This window comes from Styela clava, chromosome 9 (assembly GCF_964204865.1).
Source record: "Styela clava chromosome 9, kaStyClav1.hap1.2, whole genome shotgun sequence".
Lineage (NCBI taxonomy): Eukaryota > Metazoa > Chordata > Ascidiacea > Stolidobranchia > Styelidae > Styela > Styela clava.
In genome coordinates, this window is record NC_135258.1 from 21,111,270 (window position 1) to 21,132,596 (window position 21,327).

Here is a 21,327-nt window from a genome sequence, read left to right on the forward strand (position 1 = left end):
ACGGTCGGCGTGCAATAACTCGTGATTCGTGCCCAAGTAGATTTGTCCATTGTCGTAAAATTTACACATTTGTGAACGAGGTTTATTCGCTTAAAACCTTAAAGAAAAGTGATGCCAACGAAATCAGTTTACTTTGTGAAAACCGTGTATTTCTTACAGTAAACGAATTGATGGACAAAACGCTTCTCGACTGCCAAATCAGGAATATAACGGAGGAGCCAAATATCCTGGACTTGCGATGCTTTTGTTAGTCGGCGATTGGGTGGCTATGTAGCCTACTCTGATTGCAACAAAACCTCTTCTACGAAATTGATACATATTGGTTGTTAGCGAGAATCATAACGTGTTTCTAATTTGATGACGTTTTACGTTGTTACGCAGACGTTGCAAACGTATCGACGCAGCATTATTGCGACAGAGTCCTGTTTCTCGATTAACCCCGGGAATTCTAAATTAACGCCACGCTGCTTCAATGAGTTGGCACCGTCTGTCCTTATATACAGTGTAATCTATTGCGCTAGGAGTTGTTTATCGTGTTTAATATTGGGTTTACTATTTGCGGATAGGATAAACGATTCGGGTTGAAATTATTAATTGGGTTTAAAATCAAGGGTTCATACTGGAGTTGTAATATAATGTAGGGATACAGGTTAGGGTTGTATTATAGTCCAAATAGAATGATAACTGTTGTTTTTTTATATTTAGTCACATAAGTTAAGTTGTATTTACTCTGGATTATAATTTGTTGAATTGAGTTGCCTGGAGATCCTAAACATTCGGTATGTAAATATTGTTTTATCTTGTATGATTCATTCTGTAATTTAGTATTGTGAATACTATTTTATCCCATGTGATTTAATCTGTACATAATGGTGACATATGGTTATCTGCTAATTAATGTGAATTGTTATTGCTTGTAAAAATGGTAATACTGTTATATTCGATTAATTGTGCCATATAAGCTATTTAGTTTTATCTATTGTTTTGGCAGAAAACCGTTCCATTAACAACGTTCCTTTACGTTCCTCATACCCGGTATAAAGATTTACGTTACGTTCCATTAACAACGTTCCGTTTCCGGTACCCGGCAAGTTCTATTTTCCTGATTCATGTTCGAGATTTGATTTGAAGTGTCTGTTGATTGTTATTAAAGATATTCACCGATTTCAAGTTGAATTATATTGGGGCAGCACTTGAAAGGCACAGAAGAATCTGGCGGCACTTTTAACCGCTGTTTACAGACTTTAATTGCTTGAAAGCACGGACCAGTTGTAACAATTAACCGATATAGGTTTGGGGTCAGGACTGGGGTATCGGGACGCGTTTTTGAAGTCTCCAATCTCTTAATGTGCGTGAGAAGTAACCAGGCTACATAGAATCGAGCGCAACATTAAAGTCAGTAGAATATGAACAATGAATCAATCTCGCGATGTAAAAACTAGCAACTGTCACAAACTTGGTGATAAGACCACTTATCGAAACATGGAACAAACCCCTTGTCAATATTGACGTGGACGACAACAATGTGCATGATGCACCCCAATTGTCTACTCTACTGGGACATAAGCGAACATAATGCCCTAAAATTATTGTGGCGAATTTGATACTATCTATATTTTTAAGATTTATGGCCCTAACCAATTACATTAAGTATACTTTAGAATTGAAGTCTTGAATTTTTAAAAGTCAACCATGCTGAAATCGACCGCTAATTAGTATGGCCCGTTGATGACGTAGTAGAGGCATTTATAGCGTTTCGTGTTCCCATTTTGAATGGTATGCTAGTTCCACTGAGCGTTGTATTCGGCATTCGGCTGCTACAGTAAATTTAAATAGTACCATATCTTTGAATAATACCATTACATTATTAGAAATGACATCAAACTTGGCAAACCCGAAGTAAAAATATACTCGATCTCCGTGCTGACCTATTGCCGTAACATATTTTCAAGTGAAATAACGCATATACATACTATAGGCTATTTATATTTTTGCTTTTGTGATTCTGTTATCAGTCTTTTTGTTACTTTGTTAGTATATAGATTATAGACTATATTTAAATCAGCATATATATTTGCTGTGGTTATCATACTCCAATGCCTATTCGATAGTTGATGGTTACTGCAGAATTCACATTGGTGATATGTCTTTATATGTAATACCGTGAAACACGAAAAAAATATTATGAAACAAATTGTTCCAACTAGTCCGTTCTAATTTCCCCATGGAACTAACAAAAGTTGTCAAATTTGAAGCAACCATTTCAGTCAGAAAAGTTTTGTTAAAGTACATGCAAACTCCTCCTCCACAGCCCAAAACAACGACACTACACGCAGTTTCTCAAATCAAGTTTTCACATTTTTTATCATTTTCAATGACATTCGACCATGTGATTAGAAGTTTTCTATCATATGTAATTCATTCATGTCACTGAATGCTCGTTCCACAGTTGTATCACACTTGCCCTCTTTGCCCTGCGTGTTTCAAACTAGTCCCGCTTGTCTCACACTTGACCTGCGTGTCCCAAACTCGTCAGATTGAATCAAACTTATCTTACTTGTCTCACACTAGCTCTGCTTTTCCCACATTTTGTTTTTACCACACTTGTATTTCTTGTCTCACACTTTACCGTCCTGCTCCTTTCCAATCTGCCCTGCTTGTAGACTTCTATCACATTTGTTGTGCTTGTCTGGCAATTGACCTGCTTTTCTCACAATTATAATGATTGAATCAAACTTACCCATTTTTGACCTTGCTTTTATCGATTTGGTAAAGCTCGTCCTACACTACTGTTTGTTCCACAGGTCCTAGTTGTTTCAAACTTAACCTGGTCATATACTTGTCATGTACGCTATTATGCTATATAAAGCTGGTGGACACCGGTGAATTTTAACTTATGCAGGCTACTCAAAAGAATAAGGTGGAGATTTCCACATTAATTACATGTTTTTCTTTTTCCTGGAATCACTTTGATCATATGATTAAGCCGCCTTATCGACCTTCTCCCTCCGGGGATCAATATGGAACTCCCACCATAATATTTCCTTTGCATTCAACTATGGCAACGAGGCTTAAAAAATCATGACAAAAATGTGAACATTTTTTGGGTGATTGTTTGCCGCAGAAAAGTTGAAAGTAAATTGTTATTATTTCTATTGGGTTTTCCTCGATTTTAATGTTACAATGAATAAAAAAAATAATAGTAGCGTAGTTCAGTTTTAATCCTATATATATACCTTAGATATATATGCCTGCTGGAACACTTTCAAATGCCACAACCTGGCACGAAAATTGTTGGGAACACGTGATTTCCACACCAATCCTATAGCAAAGCAATCGTTTTTGTCTGCTTGAGCAATCAAATTAAAGAATAAAGGTCAAGAGTTGAAGAAACATATGAGGACAGACTAACAACGTTAACGGACGATGTGAATTGTCAGAATTTGACGTAACACTGTCTTCTTCGAGAGAGGTTAGAACCGTTAGACAATGTGCAATTTATCTTGTCGTTATCGTTTTGTAACTGGCATAAGTTTATACCATCATTCTTTCAATGGCTGGGCAGTGTTTATACGTGAATCTATCGCATAGTAAGGTGGGAAACAAATATTTCCTATATCTGTACACAACTATTTTGGGTTGTTTTCTTAATACCTTTTATATATATTTTCTTTTTTTTACCTCAACTCATGTTGATACTCGTAAGTTAACACAATATGGGATTATTTATGACGAGTACATGGTATTTATTTATCTCAAGAAACTATAGATGATCACGTAAAAGAAAATCATCATAACTGAGTGGTTTAGCTATAAAAATGCATTATTGAAATGCCTGTCACAGTAAATGCCACAGTTTTGATAATCTATTCTGCTCGTGTTTCAGAAAAATATTTTCATCAATGGGATTACATCGCTCAGTAAAATCAGTTGAGGTTTTTATGGTGCGTATAATGTTTGGAAAATATATTTAGCATGTTATGAAATATATTATATTTTGTTAAATAAAGTAAACTAAAATTGCGGGTATTATAAATAGTCCTGACAATGCAACCCTCTTATGAGGTTGGAACATAATAGAAATTGTTCTCGGCCTTGACATGGGTAGAATGTTTAAAATCCATGCGTAATATAGTAACAGTGCAATGGTCTTTGCTCCGATTTTCAAAAAGTTAGTTTTCGGTTCTTTTTCGCAGTAGCCACAGCTGACCATGCAGTTCTTTTTCATCCATTCTGGATAACTTTTTCCCATAGTTGTGTCATGGCAAAAACCACGTTGGGCCCAAATTGAGCAGTCTTCTGCGAATCCAGGGTTGTCTTCACAATCGCCGACTTCAGCTGAAATTATGAAACAATTCAGCATGTTGATAATGTAGGAACAAGAGGACCCCAGGTATGATTGAAAGTTGATACTAAAATTATTTTAGAATAGTCCGCATAGTTTACGCTTCTTCCAGAATTTTTTGGTTTGTTTATAAGTTTGTCCGACTTTAGAATGTACTTAGTTGAGCGCATCAAAACCATGAAAGATTTTATTCGAATTTATGGCGCTCCCGAAGTATGTGCACCAAGATGGCGCACAACCTGAACCCTAACCGGGTACACATACTATGTTCAGGTTGTGCGCCATCTTAGTGCACATACTTCTGGAGGTCCGAATTTATTTATCGAACGCTGTTAACAACAAAGACGGAGAATTTTGAATGAGTCGAATTCAAAGCGTCCAAATCATGCAAAATATCGCGAAATGGCTATACGGCATCAATCTCTAGAAGGGGACAAGTTAAAATAAAGTCAAACTCATTGACGACGCACCTGACCAATATCTTGGTGGTACAGGAGGTGCTCTAGCTCCGGCTAATCTAGGAGATACTGAGCTTTTCACTTTTGCTTCATCTCGCAATACCTGAAAAAATTTGTACGAATACAGTATATGCAAATCCACAAACATAACAGTCGAGAGTAGTCGAACGTAATGAAGATTCGGAGCACAATTATCACATCAGTTTATTTTATCTAAAATACAGGCACTTTTATCTAAATTCCACCAATAAAGAAAATGCAACCTATTTCTTCTACATATGTTTTCAAATCGGTAGTGATATTTCTTGATGGTATATCCTCTTCAAATTCTACAAGGTGATATACTTTTGGAAGCATCTATATTTTGGTTGAATGAATGGGCAATTTTCAGCAGAAAGGGACCTATAGGAGTACCTATATAACCAATGTATTTTCTTGAAAATTCCTCAATTCCCGCCTTTTAACTTGTAAGATGTACCATGAATAATGTTTTTAGATTATAAAAATTGCAATTGACTGGAAACCACCACTATATTTCTTTACAGGTTTTGTAGTAATTTGATTTTTATCGAATTCCAGTATTTTCAATCGTTCACTTAAGGCGTTTGCGACCTAACAAAAATCCGTCACGGGCCACTATTTTCCCACCTGGTTTAATCACATTCGGATTATTTGATTCACAAAAATGCAAATAGTAATAACGTGAAAAGTGAATTTATGCAGCATTCAGCAGTTCTTTTAGTAGTTGATTTTCAGCAGAAAGCGAAAATTTGAAATGTCGTCGATATTACACCATGGAAATCTATGCATTAGATCAGTAATAAATTTAAGTATTTATCTTTTAACAAATTTTTAATAATTTTCCTTACAAAATTGTTTCCTATTTCATTCAAATATTTTGAGTAATTTACGTGGACTCACTTCTTCCAAGTCCTCAGCTCTTGTGAAAGCAGTTACAATGAATATGACAAGTAATCTTCTAGAAACCGCCATTTCAGAATTTTCGCCCCAAAACGTTGAATGTCCGCGGTTATCCAACACAACCGTACAACGTTTGGTTGAACTTCTGATATATCTAATGAATTTTATAAAATCGCTGTATCTATGCTGAGCAAAGATAAAACTTTTGACTACAGTTGAAGCATTTCCAGACTAATTCTGATTCTTTTCAAGGTATATATAAGGACCTTTATACTACAGTCCTTATTCTAAATTGCGGTCTTTTCAACCTAATTCAGACACAAGATACGCGATTTTATCGACTCCTTGTTTTATATCCGCTTTTGTATTAAACCTCATACGTATCTGCTCAGTCCACCTGATTATCACTCACGTGTACCTTCTCGTTTATGTCTGCGCATTTAGCCGGAGGCTATGACGTAGCATGGCCTTCACGTAATTAAACCTTTATGAAGCGCATAATTTTCTTAAATCACATAATTAACCGGAGTTGATATGAAATTGTAATGTGAACATAAATATTAATTGTCATAAACATACCGCCGTGGTAAAATGCATTATTTTACCCCATGTACAGTAATGTTTCTTTCAGTCTGCCTCAATAGTCAGATGGGTGGTCATTGATGTGAATTATAAGGTATTGTATGAAGTAAAATAAGATTAGAGTTTGTGAGACTTTTGAAATTTTTTTTTTTTTCAAATTCGTACTGCCCGTTTGGAACAAAAAAAAATAGACTGAAAAAAATATATCTGTGGACCGCCGTGGACGGAAAAGGAAGCTAAAACTAAGTAGTATGGGTATCTAATCTGTCACAGGAGACAAAATCGCACAAAAAAAAATCCCTCAGAACCCAAAGGGATTCTAGAAATAAATAAACGTAAAAACCTTCTAGCGAAATATATATATATATAGTGAAGTTTGCGGCGTCGTAGCAACTCAACATAGCAGTAAAGCAGTTTTTACATATATGTGTGAAGGAATTGCCACAAAACGGTACACATTGTTAGCAATCCAAGTTTTAACCTCGAGAATCGATTGCAATCCAGCAGAATCGATTCCGCGAAGAATCGATTCTGTATTCGAATCCAGACTCGATTCCGCCATCCCTACCCACCAGTGGGTCGCGACCCATAGTTTGGGAACCGCTGGCTGAGAATGTTGAGGTTTTCGACTTTGCTTTACCGTCGGTAGATGTCCATTTTAGGTTCATTGATTAGTAAACTTCTTATTTACTTGGTTTAATGTTAATCAAGCAAGTTTGTCCTACAGATGTAGACTTGTACATCCGTTGGATCATCTGAACTGGATTGATCATTTTTTGGGGGGGGGGGGGGCTTGATGGTGGAGAAAGCCGCAACTGAAATATGCATAACGTTTTATAGGGATGGTCATATTAATCAAGAAAAGCACACGTGCCGTTTTTAGGTTTCTGAATCTTGCGAGATTTGATGGAGCGCATTCGCGATGAATCGGAGCCAAAAAAGCGAAAAGTGTACTCGGCGCCAAGATTTCGCGAAATATGACGGTGGAAGAGAAATAGCGTAATAAACCAACGCAACCGCGTAAAAAACAACGAAATATTTTGCGGACCGACGGTTGGAAACCACTGATATAGTTTACAATGAATTTTGGCTGCGATATAGCTAACAATTTTTGACCTCCTGAAATATGCGCACCAAGATGTCGCATAACTTGAACCCTAACCTGGTACATAACCTGAGTTCAGGTTGTGCGCCATCTTGGTGCGCATACTTCAAGAGGTCCCAATTTTTTATATTGTATTTGATCCGTTTAAATTCGTTGATATTTTGATACAAAAATATATGAAATCTCAAGCGCAGGTAGATTTGATTTTCATTCATGCCATTCCCCGTTAAGGAAGCAAGAACTTCGTTACACATCATCGACGTTCCAAGAGCACGTGATCAACGAAACAAGAAGAAAAGTGCCAGCATAAAAGCGACTTTTCAGGTTTTCCACTAGGTGTTCAAAAAAAAGTGGAACGATCCATAGGTCTACTCCGTGTACAATAATAAAAAATAAAAGTAATAGCCTCCTGGCAAAAAAATTAATCTTTAACCACTGAAAATTTCAAAGCAATTGGTCCAGTAATCAAAGAGAAAGGCGACTTTTTCATAACGTGTCAAAGAACAAAAACAACAACATAATATTGAAACGATCCATAGGTCCACTAACGTGCCCAACCCGATTCTAATCGGTGCCATAACAGATGTATATGACCTAAAGTTAATGTAATCGATACAAAAAGTCTCTCATAAATCCAATGTTTTCACTTTATTTGAAAATCACCACATTGATATCTTTACAAAATGAAATACAATGATTGTAGATTTAGGAAGAAGTTGAGTGTATTATTGCATATGTACAAAATAATTATTATAATGAAAATAACAATTTTACTCGTAAATTGGGAAATACCAAACAAAATTAGACACCTCCTCCATAATACCAAAAACATAAAATGGCTGAACACACACATAAAAATACAAACATGCCAGCATATTGGCATATATATGAATAAGAATTTTTATATTCGGTTTGTAACTCCTTTTTATCATCAATCAACGAATAATTTGTAGCTGAGAAAAGATCTTTAAAATCTGGGACTTTTATTGTGATATCGTAGATATGTATACGGCGTATCCTCAACTGTACAAAGCACTGACAACTTCAAATGTACGACCATGCACCCACCAAACAACTATGTACATTGGCACTTATATGATAGGTTCCCATATTAGCTTGCGCCATAGTGGGGTTTTCACTTAATCTACCGGCTCACACCTGTTCGCTCGATAAAAGATTTATTTCGCTCGTCAGCTATATATTTAATTTTTGGAATATTTTGAGCTTTTGAATTTTTTTAGGTACAATTAAATTTTTAACATATTTCTTTTACGTATTTCATATCCCACGTTCACAGAATTTCACTTACGTATCCGTCGCAATAACATTTATTGATATAACTCTCAATGTGCCCCTGATCGCATGTAGTTCTTACAATCTTATGGCCGATGACTTCTTGTGCTAAGCAGGATTACACATTTAATCAATATTTTAATCTTTGGAGTTATACCAGTATACTTTTTTTGTAATAATTTTTTACAGTGTAAAGTGTAAACTATTTCGAACTTGATGAAGTCAAATTGAGCATACCTTATTGAGATAAACATAATCATAATTAAAAGGGGCAGGCAACAGTTTCTGCTACACAACGGTCTCATATCTGCCTTTGTTGGTTTCAACTTGGCTTCCCACTTCGGAATCAACATCTTCTTCTGCAATATCTGGATAACTGTAGACGCTCCCGTTTCCAGGTTGACATCCAGAATCACGTTCCTCGTATAAACCAGTGAGTGGAAGCTGCAAGAAGTCAGCATCGTGTACAGACAGACTCCTTTTCATCTGTGATGTCAGTGGTGGAATTCGGTCACGTGGAACGAGATACGTTGCCATATTCAGAAGATCGAGGAAGATTTTATAACGATCACTAATAAAGGAAAAGATAATATGAAATATCACAGTTCATCTTTCTGGAAATTTGGGGTGTTTTCACATACGCCTGGCGCAACATGAATACAAATATAATACCGTTCGAATTACTCCGATGAAAGACATCGAAGACAAAATAACTCTAGTGCAGGTGACTGTGTGTGTCATCTTTGCAGTCTTTATTTAAGAGAAAAGGTTCATGAAATATAAAAAATCTCATATGAAAAACCGAAGTCTATGTTTATATTTACGAGGTCAATTCACTAAGAATCGAGTGTTGATGAAGAGTAACCATGTAGTAACGATTCTAGGTAATAGCATTGCGCTACATTGCATAAACAAACCTGCAGGTTGATCTTAAGTATTGATATCCAGATGATCCCCCAGTTCCAACCTTGCTTCCGACCATACGCTGCACCATACATGCGTGGTTATCTGTAATTTACATTATTTTTTTAATATTAATTTTGTCACATTAATGTCATTTGTATCGTGCTTGATTTGTTAGTATTGAAAACTGACGAATGAACATCTTACATCTGAATTTCATCAAATAGTTATCAACATCCATTAAAGAATGAAGCAGTTGAAACGGTAGATGAAACCTTGGTTCGTCACGGTAGAAAAAAATCATCAACGCCCCCTGAAACGAGAACAAACAATGTTTATCAAAAATGTGTCAAGTATGAAAATAATGTATCTATAAAGCATGTAGACAAGCGGTTTTGTATTATAACAAATGTAGCTTGAGTATACAACAATTCTGTCTGCGGCGAGAGGTTTGTTGTTTTTTCGACGGTGAAGAGGTCACGAATGCTTCGTATGTTGTGCAAGAGTCAGAAAATGACTGTTGCGTGATTTTGTCGCATTGTTTCCCAAAGTAAACAACACCTGAACCAACAGATGAAACAGGAAAGTCGACTACGCTTTAGTCCAGTGGTTCCCAACCGCCGGTTCGCGGACCGCTGCCGGACCGCGAAGCTTTTTTGCCGGTCCGCGAAAAATTTCGTTATTTTTATGCCGTCTCAATCGTTTCATCGAAGACGGAGATTGCGTTGGTTTATTACGCAATTTCTCTTCTATCGTCATAGTGCGACGTCTTTCGCGACATCTTGGCGCCAAGTAATCACACTTATCGCTTTTCCGGCTCCGATTCATCGCGAATGCTCTCCATCAAATCTCGCAAGACAAACGGCCGCGTGCTTTTCCTGATTAATATGACCATCCATATAAAACTTTATGCATATTTCTTTGTTTAAACCAGAAAACATTAAAGAACAGTATACTATTCCAGTAAGATATGAACTAGTTGCGACCCTGCAGGTAGCCACGAGACGCGCAAAAAAGCATGAGCCGCAGAGATCTTTTCCAGTATTTTGAGCAGACACAGCGAGATATTGAGCTCGGTGCCAAGTTACTGACGACTTTGTCATTCTAATGTAAATTCATATTAATTGAGCCGTCGATCAACTGCAGGGGGATTGATATGCTGAACCCGATGAAAAAGAAAAAGCTTGATTAAAATTGTGATTCTACTTTATAGTTCAGATTTAAAAAAGTATCATTGTCGCAATTTTGGATATCTTTTGATAACGAATACCCATCGCTAAGTAATAAAGCAATTGGACTGTTGTCCGTTACTGCGTTATGCGAAAAAACATTTTTCTCACTAGCTTTAATCAAAACGAAGCAAAGAAATCGGCTGCACGCCGCTGCAGAGTTCCGGGTTGCAGAAGGCCTCGTCTGCAATCCTATATTGGAAACGAAACAGCAGCGAAATCCTCAAAGAAGAGTTAATTGGTGTCTAGAAGCATATTGAGTGCCCGACATTGAATTGTATTACGCAAATATGTGTTATTCTTTTCTGTTCCGGTCATTTCCATTTTTTGCAGGTCCGCGAGTAAATTTAATTTAATTTTACCGGTCCGCGAGGATAGAAAGGTTGGGAACCGCTGCTCAGTCTATATAACATAGTTTTTTTTTATTTGAAGATTTTTGTAGAATTCAATGTCTGAATAAAATAAATGATCTATCATACTGCTGAAAAAATTCTGCATTCGATAAAAAAACAGGCAATAACACTACGCTATAATCGAATCACCTGTAAAGCATGATACGTGAATCTTCTTTCATCTTTTTTCAGCAAATCATTATGAAGGTTTTCGTCGAAGATTGTGCTGAAATTTTTAGCTTTTCTTTTATATTCCCACATTAAATTTTCTTTCTTTTGTAGGTCACTCTCATCCTGAAAGATTTTCCAACAATTTTCAGTCTAACGTAACAATAGCATTTGACTATCAAATCATTATGCACAAATATTATATGTTGTATGCTAAACACTTTAATTGGACTCTACCGAAGACAGCTTTATTCCCAGCTGAAATTTCCAAGTGAACCAAGTTTAATTATCATTTTTATCGGTAGTATTTCACATTTCGTTTCCAGCAATTCATGTTACTCCATCATAGCTCTTGGTGAAGAAAAACAACGGTATCATTCCCAGAATATGACGATTCTAGAAATCTAGGAATTGTTATAGCATTTAGAACATTTTTAAAGCCCGTCCCGCCAATACTGATGATCAATTTCCGTTTCAGCAATTGGCTAGCTAGAACCTTCCAAATTGTGAAAGTACCAATCCTTATTGATGCGTTGTCACGCTGAGTCGCACAAAATTCTCAAACATGATTTATTTTAAACATCCCAGATAGCACAACTACGTTGGGCCAACGTTATAATCCGCCGGCAACCGTTGTACGCGGTTTTACAACCATTTACCATGGTAAGGCCATGATTGGCCTTCAACGAAACACGCCATTATGCTAAGAAGAGGGCGCGCGATTCGAATATAGCTCATGAGGTCGCCATTCATTTTGGCGGTACTCGTAATCGATAGCCTGTTACGAGGTTTTTGCCGTGCATGGGACAGTGACATTGAACTTTTAATGCTTTCATAGTAAAATGGCGAAAGTAGAGATAGCCTAGTTGTAACCGTGTAAGTTAATCTCATGGTACCGGTACCCTAAGTGCGTTGTCAGGTCACGGTTCAGAAGGGTGATAGGGTACCATACCGGTAAAAGTTACATATTTATCACTGGACACCGTAGGTACCGGTAACGACAGAACGAGATGAGGTACGGTACCGTACTTGGTCTTTTGGCATTTTTTTGTTAAACTTTTTTAGGTTGCCATCTCTCATTTACCTGTATTCGTTATCGAGTACCGGTACCTATGGTAGATACCGGTAAAAGTTACATATTTATCCCTGGACACCGTAGGTACCGGTAACGACAGAACGAGATGAGGTACCCGTACCGTACGTTACCGTACTTAATCTTTTGACATTTTTTTGTTAAACTTCCTGAGGTTGCCATCTCTTATTTACCAGTATTCGTTATCGAGTACCGATACCGGTACCGGTATTGGTCCTTCATCCCTGGATATGATTTTTTATATTTACTTTATTTGTCTAAGTGCAAACATTTCCGCAGCCCAGATCCAACCTGTTGAACGACTTAATCCAGTAATCTGAATAGACTAGTTGTACATTTGTGAACCTTCTGTCTGATGAATTTCAACAAATCTAAATACAGATCTCAATTGGCTGAAATCTAAAATATGTTTTAACAATTGCCACAATCAAACTGAAACTAAAATTTGATGTTTTTGGGTAAAAAAATAGCTCAAGGATTATTGTTTTCCCTTTTTGTTTGTTTCTAAAGTATAACTTTTTACGCCACACATGCGAGATGCGACATGGCCCGCCAGTCTAGGTGCGCAAAATTTTTGCACGTGGTCCGAGAACTTTGCCCAATCCTGCTCTCGTTCATATTTTCAGCTTTGTTGAGAAATAAATTACTGATTTTGAATAATATCTATTTTGTTTTAAAATTCAATAGAATTATATTGGGTAATCATATATATTAATAGGATTTATTTTCAGTATGTACGCTATGTAAGCTTACCCAACCAACCTTAATTAAGTGTTATTATATTTTAAAGTGAATTGGAAAGTAGACCGCTAGCAAAAAAGATTCGGGCGATTTGGGGGAAGCCCATCTCTGTACAATGACTGCCAAATGTGCATGCAACTGTGCAATGCCCAGCGACTCTAAAATCATGAAGTATCGGTATTGTACGACACATCCTTTACAAATATTTGGACATATTTTGTGTAATATCCATTTTTTTCCGGTTCTAAATAATTATTACCGATTAGATATTCTGTCAAGTGTCAATATTACCATTGTAAGTTTAAATGATATATACCATTTTTATAATAGGCCCTATGACAATGGACTGGAAAATTCACCTGCTTCAATTCCCTCTTTCACGCAATCATACACTGTGTCATTTCAAGCATCTAAATGTTTCAATGCGGACAATGCCCAAAACAGGTGTTTTTGTCTTATAGTTTGATAGTAGCTCCTTGCATATCTGTGCCATAAAATATTGCACAATAGCTAGATATATCAGTTGAATAATTACCTAGTACAACATGTGGTTAATACCGTATTTTCCGGCGAATAAGTCGCTTTTCTAGACCCAAATTTTTAGCCTGATTTTGGGGGGGGGGGCGTCTTATTAGGCGAGTATGATCATTTTCATTTTTTTGTTGCCCTATCATTGAATCCGGACAATAAAATTCCTTCGGCGATAGCATCCCCGACGTCCTCATCAGGTTAGTTTAATTAAATCGACATTCTCGTGCTGGGAATCTGAAATTTCAATGCTGCGATTATCATATTTGCATTATCATATATGGACTGAATATTACGCTACAAAAAAAAGTCATAGGCTATTTTAACCAATGCGCAAACGTGGCGACCGCTCGAAAGGCATTGCATGGTAATTTGAGATTCCCGACGTTGATGCGATTTTACTACCCCCGACTTATCGGCCGGTTATATGCAAAAACCCATTTTTTCAGGCTTAAAAACAGGCCTCGTCTTATTCGACAGGTAGACTTATTTGCCGGAAAATATGGTAATTAATATTAATGAAAAATTTATATTCTGGCAATTAGTATAGGCCATTAGTTCACGTTTATCATCTGAAAGACAATCATGTACTATATATTGTGTAACACTAACTTGATTTTCAGAGATCAAGTCATACTCCAATCCAGTCCATGGAAAAATTGTTGGGACAGGCGGTAGAAACTCTTATGCTACAAGCTACGGCATCTGCAACTTTCCACTGATTATAGTGTGGACTCGGACATACAGGAATTGATGAAATTCATTGTCAATCCATTGTCTGATTACATTTTGATCCAGAAAACATTCAAGGATGAAAAAATGGCTCGTAAGTTGAATACTTTTATAGGCTGATTACATACACTTTACGGCGGTGGTTCCCAAACTTTTTTTTCCGCGACCCAAATTTTTGTAAAATCACAGACTACAGATACTTGCGACCCCACAACGAGAAAACATTAAAAATCAATTTATTCTATTCAATCATTCTGGTGGAAATTGACTGTAAGTTTGCGGGGCATTAGTGTAACGTGGTTGTACTGGTACTTAACTGTTTAGTTCAGTGGTTCCCAACCTTTTTACCCCAGCCGTCAAGCAAAATTAATTTAAGAGTTCGCTGACCGTGCACATGCCATCGTATGAAGACCACGATGTAAAATTCTCTGAGATTCAGAATATTTGTTTAGTTTTAGTACAATGTTAAAATATTGCAGATTACTCCATAATTAATTGGAAAACTAAACAGAACATGAAAGTAAAATAGGTGAAAATACCTTTGCTGGGTCTCATCTTATTGAGTGCCTTTTATTTTTTGTTGTTTTGTTTTTGACTGCATGAATCGCTTCGAATTTATGTATGAAATACAATATGCCCCATATTTTCGCTTCGTGTTCGAGGAAGATTATTTTAATGTCTAAATACGATCTGATTGCAATATTAAAATTGTTCACTTTTATACGAATGGGATGTGGACAAAACACATATGTGTATATTTTAGAGTAGATACTCGCAATAATTTAACATAGAGCTTTTGCAACGGATGGAAACCTTTTCATTAGATGTATTCTTATAATTGTGCTTATTTACTCATTCCAGATAAGATACTTGTCAAGTCTTGGAGGTTGCTCCGAGAAAGACTGGATTGGAGAATCATGAGCTCAGGTATAACAAATTTACTCTCCCGCTCTTTCAACTGTGCAGGACGCGGTGGTTAAGAAGAAGTGAGTGGGACGCCCTTAGTTTCTGCTATTAAAGGTACCGGTATGTAATATGTTTATCATATTGTACCACCATCTTTCTCTGCTCTACCCTCTTCTATTTTATAAGTATAAGATTATTTTGACTCCAAATCAGCTTAAGATAATTCATACGGGAAATGAACAAAATATGATTAAATAGAATATGACAATCTGGAGTGAAAACAAAACCTTAATTAAGATTGAAGCGTAAAGAATATAAGGTTTTGCCAAAAAGATGCCTATCGTGTTCATGAATTAAATTAAGTTACACACACACAGCAACAACAGAGATATAATAAAATAAAAACAGGCGAGAAAATTTAGATAAGTTTGGTAGTAAACAAAATGTACTTGCCAGTTGCCACACCATTCATTTTTATCATTATGATTGTCAAATTGAATAATGATTTTGTAACTAACTGTGAACAGTAAAGAAATTGAATGTAGATTTTGTATACAAAAGTGAACAGTATAGAAAAATATATTTATTAAGGAGATATCGCCAAGCTGATTATGGTTAGAGTCAAGTGCCAAATTGCCAATCCAATGTTGCCAGAGTTTGGTGCATAATGGCGAACAGTGGTTTTCGAACTTATTTGTATCATCGCTCCCTTACAGTACTTTTTACATTATCATCCCCCCCTAGCACAACAGCAAATGATGAAGTTACAAATAAATTTATTGTAAATCAATTGAACAAATAGACTAATCATGGTGCATGATGTTTCTAATAAGATAGATGAATTTCAACAAGGAATATTTGAAGACATTTTAGTCAGATAAAATCTCAAATCATCATTATTCCCTCCAACAGATATTCCCCTTAAAACATTGTCTACGCCCCCCTTGCGGAATCAAGAATTTCTGTATTTCTCAATTATTATTGTCTTGTCAATGTAAGCTTCACTCACACATTTTCGACTACAGAAACTTGGCTTAAGATTCCTACTCTGAAAATTTGTTGGGATGCAGTCGTTCAGACTAGGCTTTGAACTCTGGTGCTGTAATTTGCTAATACTGCGATTTGACACAGAATTTTTATATTTTTCAGCTCTGGATGATCTGGCAACGAACTCCGATTAATTTTATTACATGTATACATATTTGTAAAATAAAGACATTTTGTTTCTCTTTTGTTTTTTATTATATAAATAATGTTAGATTAGTGGGAAATTTCTATGTAGTATAGATCCATACCCTGTCTGTACAACACATCGCCTAACTTGGCCCGACCATGTGCCACGATTGTATTACAGCGTGTCACCTACGTAGGCCCGGCCATATGTCACGATTGTGTTACAACGTATCGCCCACGTTGGACCGGCCATATTTCACGATTGTGTTACAACGTATCGCCTACGTTGGCCCGACCGTTTGCCACCGTTGCATTACAACGAAAGGACCGACGTTGGCCCAGCGGCCAAATCTTCGCTGGAACATGGTTGTTCGCCATTATTGGGCCGGTGGTTCGAACAACGTTCGGCCATGGTTGTTCCGACGTAGTTGTGCTATCTGGGATAGTTTGTTAGTGGGGAAATTGATATAGGAGAACCCATTTTGTTTATAAAAATTACTAATTGAGTTGACAATAAGCAAAAACTCTATACCTCAGCCACTGCTTTCATTTCATCAAGCATAGCTTCCACACTGCATCTAAATTTTTTCCAAAAATCAAATGTTTGTCTTTTCAGTCCAGGTGTTCTTTCTAGCCAATAATTTACAAGATCAAGCAGGGAAGGCTCTTTCATCGCGGTTTCAAGTGATTTGCGTTCATCTCCGAAAAATACTTCAAGAAAATGATTTCTATTGTACGCCACTCGGAGTTCCTAAAACAAAGTATTTAAGTTCGGAGATAAACTATAACATGATTATACATAAGGATAAAATTCTGGATTTTTCATGTTTACGTAGCGAACACACTTTTTGTAGCGTTGGCAATGATTGGTGACTGTGTAACTTTGAATCATGCGTTTGAGGATTTCCAAGAAATTCTTACAACCACCTGATACGCAAAACAAGACTTAAAAAAGGTTTCGTTTCATTATGTTAGTTGTGCTTCTGGCTAATAATACAGAACCGGAAACATTGAGTCCATAATTCAGCAATTGGGATTGGTATTGGTACAATGACGCACTTTCAGTAAAAAAATCTTGTGAGTCAGACCCTTGGTTGATTACAACATGAGGTTCAATATATAGGCGTTGCCAGACTCAGCCAATTGTAGGGCAGAAAAACAACACACCCACTCGATACTACAAGTTTAACATGCAGTTTAACTACGTACTGAATTAAATTTGTCTTGTTTGAATAGCAAACGTGCAACTAAACGTGCCGTTACTAGACTAAACGTCTATACCAAATCATTCATCGATATTTACCATATACAAGCCATGGATAAATCGCGATTTATGACGGGGATCTATGAAAGAATCACAATCGATCATGTATATATTGATTTTCAGAACATATAATAAAACGAATATAATTTATCCTGCACGTCTATTTTGTTCGGAAAAGTAACATTAGAAGTGATTGTTTAGAAAAGGCTAAATTACTAACATTTTTCACTCCAAGACGAATTTCGAGCATGCGAAATTGAAAACTTTGAAAACCGGATCCTCCCTCCAAGAAATCCCTGTAACATAAATAAATAGCTTTATGATGATAGAGTGATATCTCTATTACCCAAGAAAGTGAAAAAAATGCATACCAGAAAGAAAAATGCTTATGTGCAGTCGTTCAAGTCATATATGCATTACATATATGATTATATACATTTTTATAATACATGATGCATATTACCTAATTCAAATACAATATTGTTATAATTTTTACAGAAGTAGAGAACTCAATATTTTAGCTTCATGAAGAAGTTGTTCCGAAATATGTATTTACAAAATACCAATATTGACAATTGACGCATTATTAACGGTTCTATCAATCACAATGCACATGACTAAATGTATCAAACATTATTCCGAATACTATATTTATTGTGTAGACACTAACACTTGTGTATCATGTATGAATATTTATTTTAAGAAATACCTGTGGCTTGCCTACCTGAAGTCAAGAAAATCTTGCGGAGTCATTGTTTCAAGTATTGTAAACTGTTCTGTACAAAGCTACAAGAAATAATGTTGTAAAAAGTTTAGGCAAATATAGACTTAACGTGTTACATGTTTTCAACAACTACCACACGTATTGCATTTTTACATTATTGAATTGCTGAAAGCATTTTACTTATTATGTGCATAAAACAGAGCAGTTTGTCAACATGTGTGTGTCAAAAATGTATAATTGGGGCACAATATGCTACACGTAGTAATAATAATTTATGACTGCATATATACAAATAGGAATAACAAAGAATAGAATTTCAAAATCTAAACTTATTCAAATTAAGTGATCACCTTCAGAATAGCGATTACTCTATTTATTCTTGAAATAACTGTTAAACTGTTTCGTTCTTCTAGATATTCGGACATGAAAATTGTTCGAACTGAGTTGATTTCGTGTAACATTTGTTTGAACCACAGTTCAAAAGCTGAGAAAATAATAATAATCATATCCTATTTCAAGATTATTAAAAAAAAAACATGTTTTTTTTTTGAAAAGTTTAAAAACTGTATGGTGATAGCCTATGAATTATGAACACAATTTCATATAGCGTTATGGCATGCCATTGCCAGACCGCTGAAAATGTGTGCTTTCAAGAATTGAACTACCGACCATCCCGACTAAATTCTTGTAAAAAGACATTTTATATGGTTAAACTCTATGGAAATATCGTAATATACTAAAATTAGATAGACTCACTTTGATGTACAATAATAAATAGGTGTTCATCATGTATGGGAGTTAATCCAGTGGATCCGCTTCTCAATTCTTGGCTGCTGAGCAACTTGTCCAACTAAGATTATATAAAAAAAACGTACGATCGTTTCAAATAACAAACCGTCTACTATATTGATTACGTCAGAGAATATGATATGACATATTCTAGGCTATCATTACTTAAAATACTTTATATTTTGTTGTTTCATGCATGTAGTCTAATATTAACAAAATTTTTGGGTTGTACAAGGAAGTGTTTACTATTTGCTAGTATATATGTTGATTCATTGCTTAACTTACTCCCAAGTATTTTCCATAATTCATATCGCTTTCTTCGTGGATGGATAAGTACCCTTCTTGAGCTTCCACTCTTTCCAGCAAAGAAGGTCGTCTTTCGCCTCTTAAAAATGCATGGAAGTAGGAACAGCGTATTGAAAAAAAATATGATGGTGTTATTCGATGATAAAAGCTGTTTCTAAAATTTTATTACAAAAATAAACCTTTTCTATCGTGGTAAGTATTATTTGTTCCAGATACACTGGATAAATTATAAACCTGATTATTAACAATTCTATAGCTGGTAACCCATCGATTATAACTTGACATAAAAAGCTTATCACATATAAAAAGTTCTACTTACTTGCGAGCAGGTGAAAAATATGGACAGGTCATCTTGATCTAATTCTGTTTATCGCGATGTATAAAATCGTTTCCGGAACTTTTAGACGTACAACTAGCCTACTCTGTGGGTTACAAAAAATTACGTATGATTTGCATGATGATGAAACAAACTTAATTCGATAAATGACTAAATACTGATGAAGGATTGATTGAACATGCGTGCACATATGACAAACCGTGTGCGGACCACTGCTAGAATGCATTTATCCATTGTCCTAAACTATCAAATGTACCTAATCAATCTCTGATGCACAAGTGACGCACTGCAACAGTATGACTAACACAACGGCGTCATATGACGCTTTATAACAACGCTGTTGAAAGACATTGTCACTAAAACAACAATTACATATACATACCCTACTGTCTACTTTGCTAAATGAGGAATCACAGGAAATGTGGCAAGTTTGTTCATTCATCCTATGTATGAGAACCTTCAGACTCGTTCTAATAATTGTTTTGTTTTCGAAAACGTACGAGCATTTATGGTTTCCGGAAGATATTTTCCAAATTTCACACCACCATTGCTTCGACAACAAAGAATCGCTTTTTTGATATTTTTAAAATTTATAAGATATTCGTGTACATTTAAAATAACAGAATGCGTGAAATGATGTCACCAACTTTTGCCTCGATGTCAAGTACAGATTTAGACGAATATCGAATATTTCTTATTGTATATCTTTTGTGGTTACATATGGTTCTATTTTGATAAATATTTGCGCCCTATAATTACAGGTATTGCAACAAAATATGTAATATAATATGTAAGGTAATTTACACTTGTAGACCTTTAGTGTTGTTAACAATGACATGCTCTGGTAGAAAAATACTTTAAAGGTTTATCGGTGACCAGATGGAATCGGCGGGTAGTTAATGTACAATAGATTTGAATGAAAAACAGGGTGCATGGGTATAAGTAAAATCCAATGCGTTAATTCAAAAACATCGATACAAGTTTCCAGTAAAGCAGTAACATTATTCACAGCTCAACGACATCATATATCCTCAGAATTTCCATCTACTCAGATCCAAAGCTAAATTCTTGTGTTTTGTAGTATGCTGTTTTCCGCATGGCCTCTAGGTTGATATCGCCGCCACAATTGCAGCAATGAGCATAGCTCTTACTCTTTCAACTTTGTTTGACATTAGCAAATTCCTTTTCATATTCGAAACGGAACCCGTGCTTACGCTTACTCAATGTCTAAATTATGGTTTGTCCTTGAAAACAGTACGGATCAATCAATTGAATCAAAATAAAAACTAGCAGCAACTTTTCTGAGTCTGAGACATGAAGCCACGGCATAGTTCAATT

The 21,327-nt window shown here is 35.9% G+C and overlaps 2 protein-coding genes and 2 long non-coding RNA genes across 8 annotated transcripts; 2 read left to right on the forward strand and 2 right to left on the reverse strand.

Annotated features, from left to right (window-relative positions):
* The first annotated feature begins 536 nt into the window (after positions 1–536).
* On the forward strand, positions 537–1,163 carry LOC144427360 (uncharacterized). The gene is made up of 2 exons (XR_013477929.1): positions 537–779; positions 992–1,163. It is a non-coding gene; the product is annotated as an uncharacterized LOC144427360 (long non-coding RNA).
* Positions 1,164–3,722: 2,559 nt separating this feature from the next.
* Positions 3,723–6,100, reverse strand: LOC120339892 (uncharacterized). Its single transcript, XM_039408125.2, has 3 exons — positions 5,725–6,100; positions 4,816–4,906; positions 3,723–4,338 (listed from the first exon to the last, which is right to left on the reverse strand). Exons 1-3 carry the CDS (start codon positions 5,794–5,796, stop codon positions 4,001–4,003), a joined length of 501 nt encoding a protein of 166 aa, XP_039264059.2. The 5' UTR covers positions 5,797–6,100; the 3' UTR covers positions 3,723–4,000.
* Positions 6,101–8,044: 1,944 nt separating this feature from the next.
* LOC120338985 (tryptophan 2,3-dioxygenase-like) lies at positions 8,045–20,250 on the reverse strand. Its single transcript, XM_039407014.2, has 11 exons — positions 19,972–20,250; positions 19,632–19,731; positions 19,314–19,407; positions 18,908–19,041; positions 18,558–18,619; positions 18,054–18,129; positions 17,102–17,320; positions 11,379–11,522; positions 9,815–9,920; positions 9,622–9,712; positions 8,045–9,275 (listed from the first exon to the last, which is right to left on the reverse strand). The coding sequence occupies exons 1-11, from the start codon at positions 20,001–20,003 to the stop codon at positions 8,993–8,995; spliced, it is 1,341 nt and encodes a 446-aa protein (XP_039262948.2). The 5' UTR covers positions 20,004–20,250; the 3' UTR covers positions 8,045–8,992.
* Positions 11,531–16,737, forward strand: LOC120339962 (uncharacterized). 5 transcript variants are annotated; one of them, XR_013477848.1, is made up of 4 exons: positions 11,531–13,674; positions 14,382–14,584; positions 15,352–15,516; positions 16,546–16,737. It is a non-coding gene; the product is annotated as an uncharacterized LOC120339962 (long non-coding RNA). The 5 variants fall into 5 exon arrangements; XR_013477847.1 differs by having other exon boundaries at positions 15,352–15,510; positions 16,546–16,736; XR_013477849.1 differs by lacking the exon at positions 16,546–16,737 and having other exon boundaries at positions 11,531–13,451; positions 13,561–13,674; positions 15,352–15,952.
* Positions 20,251–21,327: the final 1,077 nt, after the last annotated feature.